The sequence below is a fragment of the Xyrauchen texanus genome, chromosome 21, assembly GCF_025860055.1.
Source record: "Xyrauchen texanus isolate HMW12.3.18 chromosome 21, RBS_HiC_50CHRs, whole genome shotgun sequence".
Taxonomy (NCBI): Eukaryota; Metazoa; Chordata; class Actinopteri; order Cypriniformes; family Catostomidae; genus Xyrauchen; species Xyrauchen texanus.
The window spans coordinates 9,741,974-9,755,690 of NC_068296.1; the positions used below are offsets into that span (position 1 = coordinate 9,741,974).

A 13,717-nucleotide genomic window follows, 5' to 3' on the forward strand; every position below is an offset into this window, starting at 1 on the left:
GATTTCGTCACAAAGACTTTATGTTGGTAACTATTTTGGAGTCAAAAATCCAATTGCTTATTTTCTCTATCAGAGGCTTTGTATGCTGGTTTCAAACACCTAGTTCAAAGCATTGGTGGGCCTTATTTAATTACCAAGTAATTAATTACTTTAATTTAATTACTTTCAGTACAAAAAGTTGTGTAGTGCACAACATTTTATTTATTTTTTTAAATCAGATTACAGTTACTGACTTTCAATTAATTACTTCACTTGGGTAACAAAAACGTCTCAAATAATATTATACTGTATATATAATACATTTACAACATGAATTATGTTAATATGTATACCTGTTTGCATTTTGTGACAGATAAAAGCTGCGTACCCCAATGAGTCAATGATCGAGGAAATAGACATTATTTTAAATTTGTTTAGCAAAAAAGCATGCTTTTCTGTAAAAAGTGTTTAAGAAAGTAATTAGTAATGTGATTACTTTAGTATTTAGTCATTTAAAATGAATTACTTTTTTGAGTAACTTACCAAACACTGATTCAGAGCTATCTTAGAGATATTTTGTGAAATCTATCCTCAAAACTAAAGGAGTTTTTTTTTTTTTTGGCATACATATATCAGTCGAACCGTACAAGAGTTTGTTAGGAAGCGGACCAAGACCCACTTTTCAGGGGGTCTCTGTCCGCTTGTTTGGTGCGCACCAAGGTTTGGATGGCAGTGTTCACATTTGTTCAAATGAACCACACTAACAGAACAATTGCACCAGAGTTCATTTTGATCGAACTAAACCTGCCAAGTGTGAACACACCAACTGAAAGGTTGATCTGTGGTCTCATGACAAGTTTTTTAATTATTGTTTTTAATTATTATTATATAAATTTCAGATTATAGAAGGTTTTCACAGTTTCTATTGTCCAAAACAATGATTTGTTATTTTTGGGAGGTTACCTTTTACAATTTTGCTGTTTCATGAATTGTTTTGTGCTTCATAATTGTTTTACTTTTTGGAATTTTCTGAAAATAAAAAAAATATGACATAAACTAGCTTATAATATACTAATTAATGGCAGGTCAAAGTGTTCAATTAAGACTGTAAGACTTTAAGGCATGTGCCTATAAAGAAATACATTTTAAAAAAAAACCTGCCCTGATTGACTGGAGTAAAAAGTGTGATAACTAGTGCCATTCTTACCTATATTTTAAGTATTTATTACTTTCTCATTACCCAGACATTTGGTGCAAATACAACCAAACTTTCTGACAAGCAAGATGGCATAGCTTATTTCCCCCCAATCAAATTTATCTATCTCAATGGAACATGGAGACAGCTATCCTGCATGAAAATCATAGATAATCAGCAGGAAAGAGACACAAGGGAGGGCAAGAATGACTGAACAATTAAGCATGTACAGAGGAATATGGCTGCAGGCTTGAGCTCAGGAAGAGAATGGCTTTAATGTTCTTCTCCCTGAGGTGCAGTAAGCTTGTTATGCCATACACAGACCTATTCTCAAGGTCTCAATGTGGGATTGTGTATGTTTAAGCCATACACAGTAAAAACCAAAGGCTTTGGCTGCATCTCTGAATTAATCTGCTACATTTTAGCCATTCCAGACGCTAACAGTGAAGGTTTCTTGATACCACTTCCCTCAAATGCCATGTTTGATAAAAATGCTATTTACAGAGGTGCGCCTTCTCCACATGGCATGCGGGTACACGGAATATATATTAAACCATAAATATATACATCTGCATGAGCAGGGCAGCGGAAGGTTTCCATTTCATCAACAAGTCAAGTCTAATGACTCGTAAAAAAAAAAGAAAAAAAAGGTGGCTATGCCATCTGTTCTGGAATAGTTTCTGTGGAATAAAGACGAAAAACAGGACAGGAGCTTTTTCTGCAGTGCAAGATACCGTACAAATTTTTTGGTTTGTTTTGTTTTTTTCCAAGGTGAAAGCACCTGCACAAGGGGCTTAATCTTGAGAGCAAACAGAAACCTCTTCCAATGAATGTGTGCAGTGGCGGGTGCGTAAAAGGTTTAGTCACTTAGTTAAACTGGCATGCTAGGGTCAATGTAATCAGTCGCATTAGGGAGATAATTGCTGGCAGCTTTGTGATCGATCAGCCATACTCCTATATGGAATGTTTTTGCTCTGCTATGAGGAGAAAAATGTTTGACACTGAGGCCTTATAACTAAGTCATTCATCACCTATGCCTAGTGCTCCCTAATAAACTCCCTAATAACACTGCTTAATATAAGAGCTCTCCATGCACATCAGAGAAAACACTAATAAAATCCATTCAAATTTGATTGAAGAAAAAGTGACCCAGGGTTATCTTATTCGTATTCATATGTATTGATACCAAAAATGTAGACAAATTGTTTGTACATTGAAATGTACAATATTGACTGCATCTACAACGTAAAACCTTTTACATGTGTAAAAAATCTTTATGAATTTTCTGAAGACTAGTTAAAACTGTAATTGCCAAAACAATAGTTCAATACTAAGAAACAAGCCTATAGTGGGACTTTTATGTAGAAACTTAGCATGAGAAAGATACCTGTTCAATGGCAAATTTATTTATACATTTATATAATTTATATCAATTAATTATACAGAATTTATTTATAAATTATATTCAGATGAGACTAATTTGCATTCTTTGTACAGTGAATTTCATTACCAGTAAAGCTCAGCAAAAATGAAATATAAGTGGAAGTCTGCCAATTGTCTAATGCAATATATATACAGTATATCCAATTTGGAATGCCCAATTCCCACTACTAAGTAGGTTCTCATTGTGGCGTGGTTGCTCACCTCAATCCGGGTGGGAAAGGACAGTTGCCTCGGCTTCTGAGACCATCAATCCATGCATCTTATCACGTGGCTCATCGTGGATGACACAGCGGAGACTCCACATTTGGATACTCATGCTACACTCCACGATCCACGCACAACTTACCAAGCATGCCATTGAGAGCGAGATCCACTAATCACAACTGCGATGAGATTACCCAATGTGACTCTAACCCTCCCTAGCAACCGGACCAATTTGGTTGCTTGGAGACCAGGCTGGAGTCACTCAGCCCACCCTGGATTCAAACTCGTGACTCCAAGTGTGGTAGTCAGTCGCAATACTCGCTGAGCTACCCAGGCCCCATCGTCCAATGCAATAATAACATGAGCTTCACTCATTCACTCCTTTTTTTAAATTCATAAAGGTCGATTTGGGACTGCAAATATACAACAGTCATTATGTGCACATAATCATCAAAGCATAAACATCATAAACATCTCATATCAGACAACAGACATTGTGCGGTATCATAAAATCCTCAGCCCTAGCTTGCATCTCATCAATTAATTCGATAAACAATATGTAATCATATTTTGCTTATGTAGCTCTCTCGCACTAATGAATGACCTTTCAGTGGAAAACAATGCATTCGTCAATAACAAATCTTTAATTTAACCAGATCATGACTCTGATCTGTCTGGTTCAGACTGGTCCTGAAAAGTGAAAGCCTGGTGGAGGATATTTTGGCTAGAGAGAGTGAAATAAAGTGAGACAATGGAACAAGCCAGTTCAAAGCTGCAAATGGAGTGACCTGCTAGCAGAGCTAATATACTTTTTCCAATTGAAAGGAACAGCGGGTGTCTAAATAGAGCGACGTGGAACATTTACCCTCCACATTCTGGCTCGAGCTCTACTCAGAACAAAGAGGAGAAGATCCAGGCACCAAATAGAGCCTAAAGGCCACTCTCTGTGTGGAGAAACATGCGTCTGTGGAGGGGATGATATTTATCTATCTTTAATCAATTCAATTCAACTACAGCTGCCTGTCAAACAGGTGGAAACAAAGCTCGAGTCTCAAGCTAATTAATTCCTTCTGGGAGATAGATGATGCTTTCCTGCCTGAAGATGTAACATCATTTCCTGTGTAATAAAATAGCTGCCTTTAAGGCATTCTATGCATTGGCAATGCAAACATCAAACAATCAAAACATAAGCTATTAAGACTGAGTCTGAATGTGGATCTGGCATGAAACATAAATATCTTGTGGATTTGTCTTGACAAAAAGAATAGACACCATTAGAATAGACACCACTGCAGGCATATGCAATATCAGACAACAATTACAAAAGCACAATTAACGTGTTAAGAAACAGATACAACAAAGACAAATTCAGAATCTCAGCGATACAAATTGGTAACTCATTACCACAAGATTGTATTCATTAACATTGGTTAACTACATTAGTTTATATGATCTAACAATGACAACAGTACATTTACAGCACCTATTAATCTTGATTATATTAGTAAATTTTTTACATCAAAAGTTGTATATGTTAATATTAATGCATCATGAATTAACAATAAACACCAGTAGATTTATAAATGAATATTAACCAATAATACTGTAAAAAATGTTTTAATTATTTGCTCATAATACCTAATGTTTTTACTAATGATGAATATAAACTTATTGTAAAGTGTTACCCACAAATTAGAATAGAATATAAGTAAATTAAATTAAATAAATAAATTAAATAAGCCTAAGAATTCCACAACTGCTGTGTAAGATCAGATCAAAAGTTAAATACAAGAACAAATACAATTTGTAAACCTATATTCAGTTTTATCCTGCTTGAAATAATTGACCACCTCATTATTTTAAATGAATAGTTCACATCAAAATAAAGATAATAAAAAATAAATGGTCATGAGACAATAGAAAGTGTCAAACCTGGAACGTCATGGCAGAATGTTTACGGGAACAAATGAGATTTGAGATCTTCTGTGGCGAGAAAGATTCAATGAATAACATCTTACATTTTGGTTTGCTTCTCACACAAAACTAGCATATGGCTTCAGAAGGCTTGGAATATTACACACTAGTCTTATGGATTAGTTTTAGGATACTTAATGGGGTTTTTTTATTCATTTATTTATTTTAAAGTTGAAGAACTATTATTTGAATGGCTGGGAAGCTATTAATAAATTGTAAACATGTGTAGTCTTTTCTAGGAAAAGTCAGGGTACAACACTAAGGAACACTTGCAGTTAGTACAGTTGTCTCTAGCTTCACTTATCAGACAAACCCATTTACATCTATCTGTCCTCATTCTCCCAGTTCCAAGAAAACAGCCTTGGTGGATCATCAACAAAGCTGAACCTATCAGAGTAGATCAGGTTATCTCCTGGGTATTCTTTCCCAAGCAAACACTTACTTTTATATCTATGATCCTCATGTATACTCTTCAAAATCTGATAAGACAGAGGTTTTTTTTCTACAGCAGATTTTATGTTATCCTTTCTGGCAATCGGTTTATATATTTATTTATGTGTCTCTCTGAATAGATAGATCACTGCTCACTAAAAACAGAAAATATACCTGTTTCCTCCAAAAAAAGTATAGATCAAATGCTGCTTGAACTCAGAATAGACACGCAAGCCAGCCTCATCTATGCCAGCATGTTTTCTGCTTCTTTCTTGAGAGGACATCAGCAAAGCCACTCACACTGAAATTATTCAAATATACACCCATGATGAAATCATCCCAAACAAAATTTTGCAGAAGCTGAAACACTGTTCTCATTTGGTCTTTTTTAGATGTTTTGAGAAAGTGAATCTACTGTGTGAAAATTGTGATTTGTTTCTCAGTAAGAAAAAAAGACTAAAATCTTATGGCATTTTCCACTGCACGTTACGGTTCGACTCGCCTCAACTCTACTTGCTTTACGTTTCTGAGCTTGCATTTCCATTGCAGTTTAGTGCCATCTCAACGTGGGTGGGATTATAGGCTGATCGTCATAGTTGCGCCGCCTCTACTACCATGACATCATCTTAAACACGACAAAAACTGACCAAAACAATAACATGACCGCAAGCTGTTAGCTACTAGCTCATTGTGCTGCACAAAGCAGTTGTTGCATGGTGATTTTACACAAGTGTAACAGTTAAATTGGCCTAGTTGTTTTAGAAGCAAGCTTTCCAGTAGCTGATCAACTAAATAAAGTGAAACATTCAAGCAGAATATAGTGTTAACGTAACAAAATGTACAGTACCATCCTCCATCGTGGCTGAGTCCAGGGCACTCTCCCTCCCATTGCTCGCCGGTTTTGATAGCGTCAATTTGGTCGAACCACTTCCACTTTTCCTTGATGGTTCTGTAGTCACTTTTAAGTTTTTTTTTTAACTTTTCCCTACACTGTTGGTAGGTCCAGTGGTAGCCATGTTAGCTCATCGCTAACGTGTGAACCGTCTGCACCTCGTTTATTGACCACGCCGTGGTTTTGCCCACAGCCATTTCTTTTTTCATATTTCGAATGTCGCGTGAACAAATGATACTGTTATCGCTGTTGCTAAATTTAAAACTAGCGTGTTGATGTCGCGTGTCGGAACTCCAATGACGCTGGTGTTGACAATTCTCCCTGACCAATCAGTGATCTGCAGGATTTTGACGTCACATTTAGTATCGGCTCGGCTCACTTGGAACCTCTACCAAGGTGGTACTAAAAAAAGTATCAGGTACCAGGAACTATCCACAGTGGAAAACCCCAAAAAAGCGAGCAGTCGAGTTGTACCCTGCAGTGGAAAAGCCCCATTAAACACACAGGGAAGATTTCTCTAAGATGGAACTGCACTCACTGATAGCATCATTTGCAGTATTTGCAGACACTGTCTGCATTGTTTTATTACCCAGCTCACAAAACTTGCAGGCCAGTTCTTTGAGCCCAGTTGTGGAGGATGCAGCAGACCTCCACGATCCGACAAACTGCTGGGACTGTACAACATCACTACATTGTGTCTAGTTATATGCCTCATTATAGAGTTATTCTTTTGTCATTTGATGAATTACTGCTGCCATTAGTGCTTGAAAATAGTACATTGTCATTGTGAGTTTTTTAAATAGGGAACAATCTTTAAATAAACCTATTAATTTAAATAAGTTGCAGCACTATTTCAGTGTATTTAGTGGCTGGTTAATCTGGATTCTGACAAGTTAGTGAATAAAATGCAGGTATTTTCACTGAAATACCATATTCAAAAGAAGCACAACTGTTTATTGACTTTGCCCCTCGCTATTCGTTGGTTGGATCATTGGCAATTCTTCTGCCAATTTTGTTTATCTACGTACTAATCTTAGTTCCTAAATGAGGACGCCCATCTAACTGTTTACACTACAAGCAAAGTACTTTCAGGAATCAAGAAACCAATTGACCTTGCAGCTTTGACTTTCATAGTTATTTGCAGCAGATAATGCAAATAATTATATTCTTTCTCTTGCAAATAAGCACCGAGTTGGTGATTAGCAAAATCCTGTTGGGCTATGCAATCCTGGAAGTCAGTTCATAAACCTGGATATTAGGGATGAGTAAAAGGTGGGGGCTACGTACGACCAATGACTTATGTAATCAAGCTGGTCTTTGCTATGCCAAGGTGTATCTGGATTGAATTAGTGTAAGCCTGGACCATTCATGAACATCTGTTAAAGGTTAGCTGTAAAGAAAAATAGGCAGTTCCTGTTGAGCAGCTCCAAAGTAATCTGGGAGTAATTTAGTCAAGGGAGTCCAAAGACAGGCCGGAGAAAGATTCAAACGTGGCCTGGTGTTTACTGTGGCTTCCTTTGATTTTTTATGGTCAGGGAGCTTGTTTCTGTATACGTGTTCACTGTTGCAAACATTACATTTTGTGCAAAGTTTCATTCATAATTCAGGATTTTTGTCTTTACTTAAAAAAAAAAAAAATACAAAATATTCTCACAGCCAAAACAGCAAAATATTATATAAGCCTAAACACTAAACATATATAAAATACCAAACAGTAAAAGATTCCAAAAGTCCAAACACAAAAAGATTCAAGATGCCCACTACACTAAAAGTTTCTTAAAGACCATACACAAAAATATTCTCAAAGACCAAAAAATTACACCTAACCCTAAGATTCTAAAAGTCAAAATGCACAATGATCCTAAAATACTAAACACTTAAAGATTCTTAAAGCTCCAAAAGTAAAAGATTCTAAAAGCCCAACCACTAAAATATTCTAAAAGCCTAAATAGTAAAAGATTCTAAAAGTTCAAACATTCAAAGATTCTAAAAGTTCAAACATTCAAAGATTCTAAAAGCCCTAACACCAAAACATTCTAAAAGTCCAATCACTAATAGATGAGACAAAATGTTTTAGAATTATCCCTTTATCAGTGTCCACTGGAATACAGATTTATGGCCAAATTGGCCATTAGCGTTAAGACTGTTTTCAAACTGTTTTTCTGAACACTTCACACCCCTGGCAAACAGATAGTCCAGTCTGAATTCATCACATTGGTTGAGCCAGTGTTGCTGTGTCAGGCTGGTTGGAATGCTCTAACAAACAGAGCAGTGCCACAGTGTTTACACTCCTTGGGTAAAAGCAACCTAATTGATTACTTACAGTTGTCGCTACATAAAAGCTTTATTTTAAAATTGAATCTTTTTTTGGTGTAAATATTTTTTTCATTCACAGCGTCATTACAAAAAGAATCAGCACCACATGATTCTCATGGCAGAACGAGCAGAACAAAACATATGGAGAATACTTCAAGCTGTTTATCTGCACTGTGAGGAACTGTATGACAGCACAGGACAAATATTGAATTTCAGTGTAGAGTTTAAAACTGAGACAATGTCACCTCAGATCGGGGGCAGCAGGAGACATTCATACTGTCTGAATAGCACTGCACTAAATACAGAATTAAAGTCCATAAAGTAGAGGCTAGTAATATCATCCAATGACAAAGAGAATCATCTTCTCAAAGATGCATGGATAGTTCTCTGACAATCTGGATACTAAATTGATGTCAAATCTAATCTCAGGAATTTTCATGTCACTAAAGACACCCAAACCACTTATAAAATAGCAATGTTATTTATGTTACCTAACCAAACATCTGAGCTTCAGTAAACAAAATAAATAAAAACTCCAAATCTCCAGATGAAAATATCATCCATTAAACTAATTCAAATCGTTCTGCAAATACCTATTTAAAATCTGCAAACGCTTTCTCATAAATATTTATTAAAAAACACAATCTTCTTAAAATGTAATGTATACCATGATCCATAGAGTTTACAAGAAAAAATTATTAAAATGCCAAAGCCATTCTAAAACCGAGATTTTCTATCTGCATTTTTCCTTACATGGAAAACGAAAGACAACCTTTTTAAATAACTTGAGCATTGTGTGTGCGTGCATGTGTGTGTGTAAATGTTTGGAAATGTTTTGCATGCTTATTCATTCTTCGCACACCTGCTGTGATTCAGGGACGAAACACGTCAAGATGTCATTTTAGAACCTCTGGGTCTGCGGTCCTGTCATTTTCAGATATGTGAGATCTTCTTTCTGCCTGTGGTTATCAGCTAAATATAGCACAGAAGGAGAAAATGAGTAACTTTAAGCAAGAGTTTGCTGTTTCCGTAACTAATGGCAACCTGCAATGTATATTCTAAACCGTAGGCCTACCAGATCACATTTTGGCACTGTATATTGATGGAAAAAACAAATGGGTCAAAGTGACTTTGTGAGAGTCAGTAATCATGTGGCATTGAGAAAGTTATTATGTTCCCATTACATTTCTGACAAGTGAATTACAATCTGATATTACTGCCCAGACTTCCCATTTAACGTTTCCCATTCAAGTCAGTCTCTGCGAGGGGTACGACTAAAGATTTATTATATAGGCTGTGATCTGACTGCGTTGAGTAGGGTTGGTTTGTCCATTTGTAGCTCATTTCCTGATAGTAGCAGTTTGCAGCATTTGATTATTGTGATAAGACTATTAAATATATATTGCTATCCTCTGGGGTGCAAGACTTAAATAATGTTAGATCTTTGAAAGCATCAAATCAAATCAAATGGAAATTACCCCATTACATACTATTGATATATCATTGAGGATGCTCAATGAACTCTACACATCAAGCATGCCAATTTAAAAGCTTGCTTCTATTAATAGAGTAAAGCATACTCAATGGAGCATACTTATAATGATATGCATGGCTATTTTATTTAACTGATTTGTTGCACCAGCAGTGGCACATAGAGAGTTCTCAGTTCAGTCCATTCTCAAAGACAAAGACTAAGCAGATCATAATTTACAAACAAACAACACATTAAAATGATCTAATATCATGTCTGAAAATAACTAAGGTTTGGTAGATGCCTTGGTAAAGACAAAAATAACCAGACAACAACATCAAAAAAGCATGACCTTTAAAATGTGGTAACCTTACAGTGTATTGATAAACCGATTAACTGAGGCTAAGTTGTTAACAATGATAATATCCACATTATTTCACATTTCATTTAAATAGACAAATATCTGTATGATTGGAAATATTACTACTGTGAATCAAAGATTTTAGCCTACATTTTGAATATCAACATATCACCTAAATGAAATGCAAAGATATTTCAAGGTTCTAATGCATAATTTCTACCATGTACAGCATATTCTGTGAATTTGTAAGGGCTCGTATACACACTCCCTATTTCTCTTGCCATCATTCTAATGAGATTACACCAACTAGCAGCATCCCGTACATGTGTGGGTTACAGTTTCACCACTTTAAGCAAAAACATAGATAACTCTTTACATTACAGTGTTATAAAAGATAATAAATTACACTAGAAATAAATGCATATTAAGTGCACATTGTTCATGTGTATTACTCAGTAGTTACTAATGTTATTATAATGTAGCATGCATATTAATGTAAAGTGTACCAAGCATTTTACATTCCTGGGGGTCTTATGTCATGGAAACACTTTCCTGAAACCCTTAAGGAAAATTAATGATTTAGACTTATAAAATAAGAGCCCTGAAGTGTTCTTGGAAATCGTATGCCCTTTTGTCAGAAGTGTTAAGGCAGTGTTGAGCTTCTCATCACGCCACCGAGAATGAGTGGAGACTGGAGAATTTTAATAGACTTTGTCTTAAATGTATAGTGCACAATAGGCAGGTACTGGACTGAAGACACATTGCTTTCTTCATACATCATACGCACAGAGGACAAAAATGATGGATGAGGGGACAAAGTTTGGCGCAGTGATTATAATAAACGATGGGACAGCCACGCGCGGGTGCATAGCCAATAGTCGGACAATAGGACTCGGAATGTCACCAATGGGGGGCATACATCCATTCACACATCCTTCCGAAATCTGACCCCGGCACACGCTCACACGCGAGACCCCAGTGCCCACCCGACACCAGAGCGGCTCGCGCCACCGGCTCTTCTCTGGACGTTTAACATGAGGATCTATTTTTTGCCGTCCGATGTCACAACAAATTAAGCGATCTAGATTGGGTGACGTGCCCTGTCTTTGTTCAGTTCTACAAAGGACGTTCAATTGTGATATGCCCCAACAGTTCAATTGCCAAACGCAACAATCATTTGCCCGCTATATTATGTTGGAATAGATAATGCACGAGCATCCTCCTATGCTAAAGTCATATATAGCCTAAATATGTTAGCTATTATTTATCAGTAAATGCATGCTACACACACCCATATTCCTCTACTATTGGAGTTTCAGACACAAACAGAAGGTATAAAACCAGTCCATAAGCATTCACTCCATTTAAAGGGTGTAGCTGTAGCTCATCTTAACCCTCATAACCATCTGGATTTGATTTACTCAACAGAAGACTCAAATGGGTGGAGGTTTTGTTATGAACTCTACTTTAGTCTGTTCCATCAACCTTGGATTAAAATGTGTAAAATTAAGGAAGACTGCTCTTATTCAAAGATGAAAACTTATTGAGCATGGAGCAAGGTGAACAATGGTGACAATTCACTCATGTTACAATAATTAGCACATGATGAATCGTCTCAACTTATGGGTTGATGTCCAACAATGAAACATCATGTCATACTCCAAGTACTATTATTTTGACTCACGCGTAAAGGAATAAATAACTCAAATTACTTACAAAGGAATAAGGAGCGGTATGTGGCAGACATCCTGTATGATCTGGAAGTCCTTTATAATAATGAGACTGGAAACAATGCGACCTGGTTCCTTCGCTATTCTTCAGCCGGACCCAAGTGTTCAATCACACAAAGCTGTAGTCGAGCAGAAGTAGGACTACTTGATCAGAAATAAGGATCGGATCTATAATGAGACGAGTACAAGGACAGCATAACTGAACATTCTGAAAGACGAATCAATCATCAAGGACAGGAACATCATCTCCTGGACGTTTCCATCGGTTTCACCATCAGATCATCAAAGTTCCTGTTTGGTCTGACGGAGGACGCGCGTCTCAGGTTGCACGGTGTCCATCTCTCTCTCTCTCTCTCTCTCTCTCCGAGATGCCGATGCAGAAGAATGCACAACGCTCTGTGTGTGGATGCTGAAGGATGGAGACCTCTAGAGTCTGAAGTAGCCTACACTCGCGCTGTTAGGAAGAAGAGCGTGTGCTCAGCGGTACAAAGTGCTCTGATTGCAGCCACAGTGTAAGAACAAATTGTTAAATAATAGTGTTACAATGTACTATATATGACACATATAATAAATAATATTAAATATAATAGGCTACATCTATTTTGCAGTATATCAGAAAGCACATGTCTGTTTTGCAAGATGCTCAGATTGCATTGTGCCTTTGCACAGCAGTTACATTTATTATTGTAAATAAATAAATAAATAAATAAGTAATACGCACAACAGTCGCCGACACTGCAAATTGTGTCATCTACATCATGGACAATAATAACGATGTTCATTAACATTCTGCAAATAAACGGTTTAATTGATCAAACATGGGATATATATCCTAAATGTATTGAATATTGAATATTGAATAAAAATGGAATAAGTCAAATATGTTCATGAGTTGGAAACTACTATGGCATTGTAGGGTACAATGGGGCTAAAGTCCCCGTGGGTTAAAAGCTCTTTTGATTTGATTTTCTTCCAAAACACTAAATAGCAACAAAAACTAACACAGCACTTTCCTAAAGATTTGTTTGTCACTATGCACTGCAAATTTGTCCTGATCCGTGAGACCTTTGAGGCAATTTGATATTATTTTTAATATAAAAAAAGTAAATTAGCTAATGATTATTTTGAGAAAAATACTCATTTATCATTTTCAGTTTTGTTCAAGGTGATTTAACAATTTTTTTAAAACTGTCCAATAGATTTGTTTTAAAAAAAACTGAAATGTTGCTAATAATTATCAAATTATTCATGAAGGTTTCGAACATAACATCACAGAACGACTGGACTGGATTTAATATGTCAAACACTCACTGGGATATGTACCATCTTCAAACAGAAGATCTCACAATTAGCACATATATCTCAAAATCAGTGAGACAGAATTAGTAAAAACTGTAGTCACTCATTACAGCAATAATCCCCTTAGAGCAACATGGTATTAAGTCTGTCTCTTCCGGGAAAACAAATACAAAAATAAATAATGATGCAACTTGCTCTCACGTTGTTTCCTAATTATTTGTCCAATAAAATGCTCTCTAGAATGAGAATGTCCCTCCCCCTTATTCAACCTGCTTCTGAATATTGGCAGGTTTGGGTGTAATCTAATTACAAAGTATGATGTTACTATTATCTAATACCTAGGGGCAGTGGTGGCTCAGTGGTTGAGGCTCAGGGTTACTGACCAGAAGGTCAGGGGTTCAAGCCCCAGCGCCACTGTTGT

The 13,717-nt window shown here is 36.4% G+C and overlaps 1 protein-coding gene across 1 annotated transcript in view; it reads right to left on the reverse strand.

The window, feature by feature from the left end:
• LOC127661835 (CXADR-like membrane protein) overlaps positions 1-12,329 on the reverse strand; it is a 106,573-nt gene extending 94,244 nt beyond the window's left edge. The window contains exon 1 of the mRNA XM_052152758.1: positions 11,984-12,329. Coding sequence (XP_052008718.1) covers positions 11,984-12,014 — 31 coding nt within the window. The 5' untranslated portion in view covers positions 12,015-12,329. The remainder of the gene's footprint in view (positions 1-11,983) is intronic.
• Positions 12,330-13,717: the final 1,388 nt, after the last annotated feature.